Source organism: Magallana gigas, chromosome 4, assembly GCF_963853765.1.
Source record: "Magallana gigas chromosome 4, xbMagGiga1.1, whole genome shotgun sequence".
In the NCBI taxonomy this organism is placed as follows: Eukaryota; Metazoa; Mollusca; class Bivalvia; order Ostreida; family Ostreidae; genus Magallana; species Magallana gigas.
Window position 1 is genome coordinate 13,104,769 of NC_088856.1, and position 9,778 is coordinate 13,114,546.

Here is a 9,778-nt window from a genome sequence, read left to right on the forward strand (position 1 = left end):
ACATCTTTTTTCTTAACCCAGAATGCAAAATTAAAATTTATGTAAAAAATCAATTTTGTTTAAAACATAATTCTGAGCAACTTTTCCTCTTCACTGCTTTTCAAAAGGTTGACCTTTCGTACTGTGTGCTCGTTGCGTCATTAATTGTCAGAAACTTATCGATGTTAAGTTTACTTTACTGTACTTCTGTGAATATTTTCTATGTAAAATTACTACGAACCAGACAACATTGAAATGGTGAACATTTCAAAGGGCCCCGCTAATGTTATTTCAGAGAATTCTGCTTTGACCTTGACCTATAACTTGAAATTTTTCCAGCTGGCATAGAACTTTTAATTCAATTTCATTCCCCCTAACATACATGCATTTTTGTTCAATCTGACCAAGATTAAGCATATTTGGAAAATAATCTACTACTTAAAACTAATTTTAAAAAGATCTGCTATGACCTTCACATTGACAGACTTGGTTCAAGGTTACTGCACTCCATTAACCAATAAACTCTGTAAAGGTAAAATATTAGCCAAATAGGGGCTAAAAGAAGAGTATATCTATGCTCTTAAAATATGGATTTTTGTGTGATCTGGTATGACCTTGACTCTTCATCTACAAATATCATTCGAGGTCATTGCATATATTTTGAACAAAGGCATCATGTGGGTAAAGTATGAGGCTGAATGGAGCAAAGGGAGAGAAGATATACTCCGGACAAGGATTTTTAAAAATATAATTCTGATATGACCTTCACAGTTTCTTTTCACTGAAAATAGGTTCAAGGTCACTACACACCCTTTCACCCTTTACTCAAAAGCTCTGCTTATGTGAAGTCTGAGCCAAATAGGGGTTATTAGAAATTATATATGCTCTCAAAAAAGGATTTTTGCATGATCCGATATGATCTTCACCCGTTACCTAGAAATTTCATGCAAGGTCACTGCACATCGTTTAACCATAGAGACACTCTGTGAGTATTAGCCAGATTGGACCAAAGGAAAAAAAGATATGCCCCAGACAAGGATTTTATATATATAATTCTGCTATGATCTTAACCTTATACCTAAAAACATGGTTCAAGGTCACTGCACATCCTTCAACCAAAGGAACCCTGTGGATGAGGTATGAGCCAGATTGGGCCAAGGGGAGAGAAGCTATGCTCCTGTCAAGCCATCTCGGATGGACAGACGGACAAATTGATCACTAGAAGGCGCCCGCATAAACATGCCTTTTTATCTAAAATAGTATCCATGCTATCTGCCCATGGTGAATAGTCATCAAAACCATTCATTAGCAGAATTTGATTTCCCTCCTTTTTAAGGTGGTATGGGACATCTGTCGATATTAATGTGGATTAAAGTACTATATAATTGAAAACTTTTCACCTGTTTAGAATTTTCAAATTTTACAATATTTAACCAAAAAATAGCTTTTAAAAATATTTGAAAAGGTAAAAATTGTAAAAACCCCAGGGGGATTCGAACTCATGACTTACAGGTTCCTAGTAAACCCTCTAACCCACTGTGCTAAGGAGTTAGGTGACCATTTTTGAGAAGAAACTACATGTACTTATATAATTACACTTTATTTTATTGTTTATTTCGATAAACAATACGTCACAACATGGAAGTGTCCCATATCACCTTAAACTCGGAACACCTCTGACCTAATAAGATCGCCGCATTAAATACAAAGTTTGATTTAACTCTAATTTGTTTATCATCAAGAAATTCTGCATCGCTGACAAATAAAGTTTTCTTCTGTATAATGAAATACCAATTAACTGACTATTCGGACAATAGCAAGTTTATTGTCCCATTCAACAGCTACTATTTCCCTTGGCTTTGCCTCATTAAATATTTGCTGTCTTGGGGGACAATAAACTTGCTATTGTCCTCATACCCAGTAAATACTAAATAGGCATATAATATCCCATCCACCTACATTTCATGTTATATAACCTCCCGTTTGTAACCTTCAATTTCACTGTAAAGTCAACATATCTGTCATAGCCGCAAGTTTCACAATTTATTTCTGCTTCTCATGTACTTAAAATTAGGGGCCTTAATATTGCTTACCAATTCCAACAAGAGACATCCCTCTAACTATTGGTAATCATTAAAATTCATTTCATGAATCTACGCAACAATGATAAACCTTCAAGTACAGTCACTCTCAATTTTACAAAAATATTGACGGTACTTTATCCGAAACTGTTCCTTGTATCTTTAACTTAGTACACTAACATTTTTATGAAAAGACGGTTTGTCTTAGAATAAGAAAGCTAATGCAATTCTGAGAAAAAGAATACCACATATTGCCAATTCCATTGAGGTTTAATAAAAATATGGCCATTTAAGTGAACCCACCATTTCCAATTTCCTTTAGTAAACACAGATTTACAGGGTTCTCCATAGTAAAACATCTTTATCTGACCTTTTAGAGGCCAACTTTTGTTCAACCACCTTTAAAAAGAAACCTTATTCAATACAACATATGCCTACATGATATAATCATGATAAAAGCTTCACATCACTTAGAAATACCCTTACATGTATACCCCCCACCCCCCAATCTTTTGATTTCCATAAAAAGTCATGGTTTGAAATGTTTTACCTAATTTTATGAAACATGTGGCAATTTCCTTGAGTCATTTCTCACACATATTTGAAAACAATCATCAATGATTCTAAAATGTGATCTTTATTTGTTTATTGTATGATTTGTACCATTTTAATTAACAAATAGACAGCTGTCCTGCTTGTGATTTCTTGTTTTCATGAAAAAAATAAGCTAACAATCATATTTAGTGAATATCTAATCTATTCTGATTTCTAGTCTTCTTCTAACCATGCTAAAACAGTAAGTTACAACCTACAAGTTAGACATCTGCCTTAAATTAGAATTAAATTCAAACACACCCAGGTAGCTGGAGACAGAGTTGATTTCAATGAAAAATGTTCAAATTTGACATGTTTTTCTACTTTTTTATGCATATATACCTTAGAAAGGTAGAAATAGTTTGTTTCTTGTTCATTTCAAAAGTAATTATCATAGCAGATGTTATTTCAAAGTCAAATGTACATTTACATATCCTACATGTATATCTTAATGCAGACAATTAAATAGAGGGGGGGGGGGGGGGGTTCAATTATGTAAACACATCTAAATATCTTTATGAAATAAAAAATAAAGGAAACAAAATTGTATACTTTTATTGAAAAACAAATTTTCACAGCAATTATGAATTTCTTTAAACAGCCTTAATTTTGTTTTCATAATTTCTTATCAAACACAAACCACAACATGGCATGATGCTTTCTTCAAGTTCCATTATTGTTCATGCATTATCGGATTTAATTTGAATTACCAGTAAATAGTGTGTAGAACACAAGGAATATGCATGTGGATAGAGGTGACAGGTTAATCTCAGGAGCTGACCCACAAGAATCAACAGGTACCGGTAAAAGCCATGTGGTAACAAGAGTCTGTTTTGAGCTGAAATAAATAAAAAAAATAATTAGCTGTGTTTACATACATGTACTAGTAATAGCTGTGTTTACATTAACATATGCATAGTATTTCTGTAAAAAATACACTGACCATGCAGTGTAATAAGTATGACATATCCCAATACATGACATAACATTTAGGCAGTACAAGATCAAAAATTTGCATATCAAGTCATAATATAATATTAAAAAATTTTCATAGGTATAAACACTTATCAAATTGAGAAAGAGAGAGAGTTTGAGAGAGAGAGAGTTTATTACCATACTTGTAGTGCAACAGTCAATATTTCAATTCGTAAATTACAAACGGATATTACCCACCGAACAGCGTCAAAGTACATGTACTGGTATTAGCTTCTGGTATACCATTTTTTATCAATTCTACTGTGTATTTTTTGTTTGCAAATATTAGCGAGGGTTTTTGTTTATTTTCTTATAAATTACATGTTTTAAAAACAATACTACGTGTTATAAATAAGCATAAAACATGTATGAGTAAACTTAATGAAGAATTTTTAATAGATTATTTTTCAAAGAATGTGGTACATTACATGTATGTCAATCTTTATAAAACTAGCGTATATTTCGTGCGCCATAAATTGCAAGTTTTTTGTAAATATCATTTACTTGCATGATTGGTATATATGGTCTAACCAAAATTTTCTTCATAAAGCTACAGCTGTATGTACCACATATATGTTTTGTCACAAGTATACATTTTAAAAAAAAATACCCAAATTCCAACAGTTTAAATAAACTCAACTCATTCTCTGATAAGTTCATTGTGTTTTGTGCGTGCATATCTTATTTGTCTGCTGCAACAGCAGCCAATCAGCGGTAAGCTGAATCCACAAAAAGAAAGTTTGTGTTTTAGGAGCGGGTAAATTGTTTATGCGACACTGTCAAGAAAACCACACCAAATAATAACAAGAAACATAAATATTCACTTAAATGTATTCTGTTGTAAAGTAAAGGTTTTTAACACTTATTGCATCTTGCAAAACATGTGATGACCTTAATCATCTGTCATATATCTGATATACATGTATATGTAAAAGATGGGAGAAATAACGACGGAACAAAGTGGGATTCGAACCTGGCCCTCTGAATCTCTAGTCAAGTGCTCTACCAACTGAGCTACATGTATCTGGCACCGGTATTCAAACCAGTCTGACCGTCACATTCCTTCCCCTTAAATGATCTTCACCCTCGAAGATCATCCCTGGCAGGATCGAGTTAACCTGTTAGTTCCAGGGGTTGGTCACAACACCAATATTGTAACAGGATGGGAGAAATAATGAAGGGATTTGAACCTGGGCCCCCTGAATCTCTAGTCAGGTGCTCTACCAACTGAGCTATCTGGCACTGGTATTCAAACCGGTCTGATCGTCACATATATAAAGAATTATTTTAAACAATGTTGTTCAATTAAAAATAACACTCGCAACCTTCAGTTTTTGTCTGTAATTAATCAATATTGGCGTGCGATCAGTTCTCGCCGAGTACCATTTCTCACCAGTGCATTGTTACGTCATTTTATCAACACATAAAATTATATACGAAAATATGATGTAACAGTGCACCAGCGAGAAATGGTCCTCGGCGAGAACTGCTCGCACGCCAGTACTGCCGCAGTAGTCAGATTAAAAAAAGAGAATAAAAAATTACATTTAAAACATTAACAAGGACAATTTAAGTACACATCATAACTGCTAAACAAGAAAAATTATGTAGAATGGTAGGCATAGTTCTAACTTGTAACCTACATGTACAAGTACATGTACCGGGTACCCGTTGGTCTGCTATACCTCTTTAATGATACAATGATCAGCATCATAAAGATATTAAAGTCATGTTTTAACTCTGAAGTCTGAAGTATACAATTTTATTTACTTGAAGTTATGTCTACAGGGTATTCATGACTACATTTGGAGTCCTCTGCACAAGAATATATGATATGTTTCTAATTAGACCCTGCTTTGAATTTTGAGTTGAAAATTCACAATCTGTTATTTTTTTAAATAGATAAATTCAGTTACCCTTTCCAGTCCCCCATGAACCTCGAGCGAGTCTAAACACCCATGAAACATGTAAAAATTACACGTTAGTAAACAAACACCCACACCATAACAAAAACATCTAACAGTGTGCACGTACTTACATGTACATCTATACTATATACTAAATTTTAACCAGTTAACAAGAAACTTTAAAAGGAGTAAAAGCCTCACCTTCTTCAGTAACATCCACATAAATCACACACTTTAATGTCCATCTTTTCTCCTTTATTACTCGTAGCTTATCAACGGCTGATCGTCGACAGAAGTGTGGCTGTCAGAATTTCCTCGTAAACGATTCACACGAGAAAAATATCCTCCTTAAACAAATATGTAGTTTTGTTCCCTGTGCATGTTCATATGTTTCACAGCAAATTGAAAATGCATCTGTACACCGAAAGAATACACAACTTCTCTTCTGCATTACGGCTCTCTCTTTTCTACAATGCCGTTCGTTACTGTTTACATTCGGCGCGCGCGCGCGGGGGTCACAAACAGGGGCGCCCCGACAAATAGTTGCACATAGAACGTTTAAATAATGTGTGTTAATTGAATTCATAAATGATATAGATGAAAAAAATGAAATTGAATCACAACAATTTATCTAAGACGCAACACAACGTAATGCAGTAAATGCCTGGGCCTTAATGTGGCATTTGTTCGCTTGTGTGTCTATGTAGACATATTAACTCGTTCATGTACGATTCTCACATATTTGTTTTATGAAATTTGAAAAAAAATATAGGACAGAACTTGTTTAATTTGATACCAAATGACATTATTTAATATATTAACAATAACTAAATTAATTTTTTTTCATAAAATGATAACGATTTTTGCTATCAGAAAAATACGTGTATGAGCTGCTGACCCCTAATTATAGGGGCCAGCCCTTTTTTCTTAATTTTAAATGAAAGCTCTCGTTATTCTAAACAACTTTTGTTCTATATGTATTAACAAAATATTTTTAGTTTAAAGGTTATAATACAAAAAGCAACAAAATTTCAGCCCCGAAAAAATCTTAAACTTTGGCGACAAATAGCTCAAAAACTAACAAAGAAATTACCAAAATTTTCATGCCAGCAAAATTATAAAATGTTACCGACAATTTCGCCAAATTTCATGCATCTATCATCTGTAGTTCCCGAGATCAACTCTGGACAAAAGACCCCCCAATTTTCAATTAAAGGGCAATAACTCATAACCGGAAGTGAATTTTAAAAATTTGAAAAAAACGTCTAGAGATATTAATATCATCTACATAACCTGAAAGTTTCATAGCAATCAGACAAAAAATGTTCGAGAAATCTCGTGCACAAAATTTGCGGGAAAAAAAAAAAATAATAATAAGAAACAGTAGAATAACAGAAGGGTTTTCCGTTGAAAAACGGAAAACCCTAATAAGAAACAGTAGAATAACAGAAGGGTTTTCCGTTGAAAAACGGAAAACCCTAAAAAGTAATGTCGAACGCGTGTGACAAAGAGGGGGAACAATTTAACACCACTGATGAGACAGCTAAAGATGACAATAAAACAAATCATGTAATGGTGATAGAATCAAATAAACAAAATAACATCCGCAATAACACAAGAGGAAATGGATCAAACCTAAGAAATAAAGGTTCATTTGTTTTGTTGTGTTCATATTTTTTTACTCAATACATGTATATTATAAACTGAAAAAAAGGTGATCGAGCTTTTAACATTGATTTCATCAATTTCCAAACAAACTCTATTTTAAATTAAAATTAACTATAAATTAAAAATATGGGTTCAGTAATTTTTGTTAAAACTATTAGTATTTGATGTGAAATGAATAGACTCTTTTTATTTCAGATAAAAACAAATTTAAACTATTACCAATGGCAATAGCATTCATATTGGGAACAATTGTTGGTTCGGCGGTGTCCATTATTGCAATCAACTTATGCAATTCAAGGTACGTTAGGTCTTGTATGTAAAACTAAGACTATAAAATGCTAAAAAGGCATTTACACAACATTAGCGTAGATTTCCATAACAGGAGAAACTACATATACATGTTTCCTCTCAAATATACCGGGGTTTCGATATCATTTTGAATCATTTTGTAAGGTTGTTAACGTGCATGTATGCTATCCAACATCTACTTCCCTTATTTGCAAAATCGATTATGTTGATTACACAGGTGTATGTTTTTATTTTTGGGTTTAAAGATGAGATTAAAATTGTATTTTTAGAACGATAAAGCAAATTCAAAACCATCAGCAAACAGATTTATGTGAGGATATGGCATTACATAGTAAATTCTCGTGTGAAACCTCAGAGTACTCTGAAATTCCAGAATACAGTAGGAACAAGGTACCAGTATAGTTTTACATTCACATGATGTAGTAAATTAGAAGTACCAATCTTTTAGCTAATTATCTTTAAATATGCTATTGTATTATAAATATGCTTATGGCTAGTGTCGACAGTGAGTCTCTATTACTAGTTTATAAAGATTATCCTAACGGTTTAAAGTACTACATGTTATTATTGTAAAAAATGTTTCAACTATAAGCTTTATATAAAAAAACGTGTATTTTCTATAGCTTGGTGCAGGTTTTCGCGAATATTTGGAACCTTTGCCAAAGAATAACACTGTGTCGAAAGAAACAATTCCTCTTGAAAACCTTTACGAGAAGGATGAAAGCAGCCAGTACCAAGAAGTATCATTGGACAGAGGAAACGCCAACCATAATATTTATCACCATCTCCAACCAAATAATGCAACCAATCAACAAGTGCCAATAAAAAAAGAAGAAAGTAGTGTCAACCCGCTTTACCACACTTTGGCTTTAGTTGATAGAGAAAATAAAGTTGATATCAATTCGGATGAAAATTCCTGTGATGCTGCGCCGAGTTTGTTGAATGATAATTCTCCTAGCAATTCTGATGCGAAAACAGGACACATTCAGAAAGATGAAATATCAACTGGAATGCCTTATTTGATGTCTGAAAATAAAGAACAATTAACAGGGAAAGAAGAGACTAATGAAGGATCAGATGAACTTAAAGGAAATTTCAACATCGATAATACTTACTTTGTACTGCAGAAAAAGGAATAGTTATAATAATTGTTTATAAACGTTTCCAACAACAAAACAAGTAGACTTTGTATATTCCTTTGATTGAGGAACAATTCCTCCGTGTATCATGATAATATTTTGCGGAAGATTTGACTTTTTGGTTGAGTTTTACCTCACTTGATCGTACGACTCACATGAACCTCCTGATGTTTAAGTTGTTTATCGTACATATGGTCTGAAACCCCCATCCCTGGAAAATTCCATTTTTTCAATTTTACACGGTAAAATTAACGATAATTGGCTTCAGACCCCCCCCACCCCCGGCAAACAAAGAAATCCCTCGGACCCCCCCCCCCCTTTCAATTTTTTCTGAATCCATGCACCCGTAGTTTTATTTATAAACGTATAAAAGCCTGTTATGTTATGTGATGATATTTTTCAGGGTATTCAGATAGCTTTAATAGATAATAAGTCATAAAATACAATGGGGATTATACAATATAAGATAAATTCTTATAATTTTCATAATTTACGTCGTGTCATTCAATGCAGCTTAACTGTTTATCCATACGCTCTCCGTACACTTTCAATCTATATTTTATCTTAATTAGCATTTTAAGAGACTAATATTGCGTTCTTTAAATTTTCTCTACAGTCATTCAATGCAGCTTAACTGTTTATCAATACGCTCTCCGCACACTTTTAATCTATATTTTATCTTAATTAGCATTTTAAGAGACTAATATTACGTTCTTTAAATTATCTCTACAGTAATTCAATGCAGCTTAACTGTTTATCCATACGCTCTCCGCACACTTTTAATATATATTCAATCTTAATTCGCATTTTAAGAGACTAATATTGCGTTCTTTAAATTTTCTCTACAGTAATTCAATGCAGCTTAACTGTTTATCCATACGCTCTCCGCACACTTTTAATCTATATTTTATCTTAATTAGCATTTTCAGAGACTAATATTGCGTTCTTTAAATTTTCTCTACAGTGATTCAATGCAGCTTAACTGTTTATCCATACGCTCTCCGTACACTTTCAATCTATATTTTATCTTGAATAGCATTTTAAGAGACTAATATTGCGTTCTTTAAATTTCCTCTACAGTTGGTATTAATCATGATACAATGTATTTAAAAACATAAGAACCACT

At 32.9% G+C, this 9,778-nt stretch overlaps 1 protein-coding gene across 1 annotated transcript; it reads left to right on the plus strand.

Moving 5' to 3' along the window:
• The first annotated feature begins 7,022 nt into the window (after window positions 1-7,022).
• On the plus strand, window positions 7,023-9,763 carry LOC105317313 (uncharacterized). Its single transcript, XM_034452355.2, has 4 exons — window positions 7,023-7,184; window positions 7,400-7,502; window positions 7,783-7,903; window positions 8,137-9,763. The coding sequence occupies exons 1-4, from the start codon at window positions 7,025-7,027 to the stop codon at window positions 8,650-8,652; spliced, it is 900 nt and encodes a 299-aa protein (XP_034308246.2). The 5' UTR covers window positions 7,023-7,024; the 3' UTR covers window positions 8,653-9,763.
• Window positions 9,764-9,778: the final 15 nt, after the last annotated feature.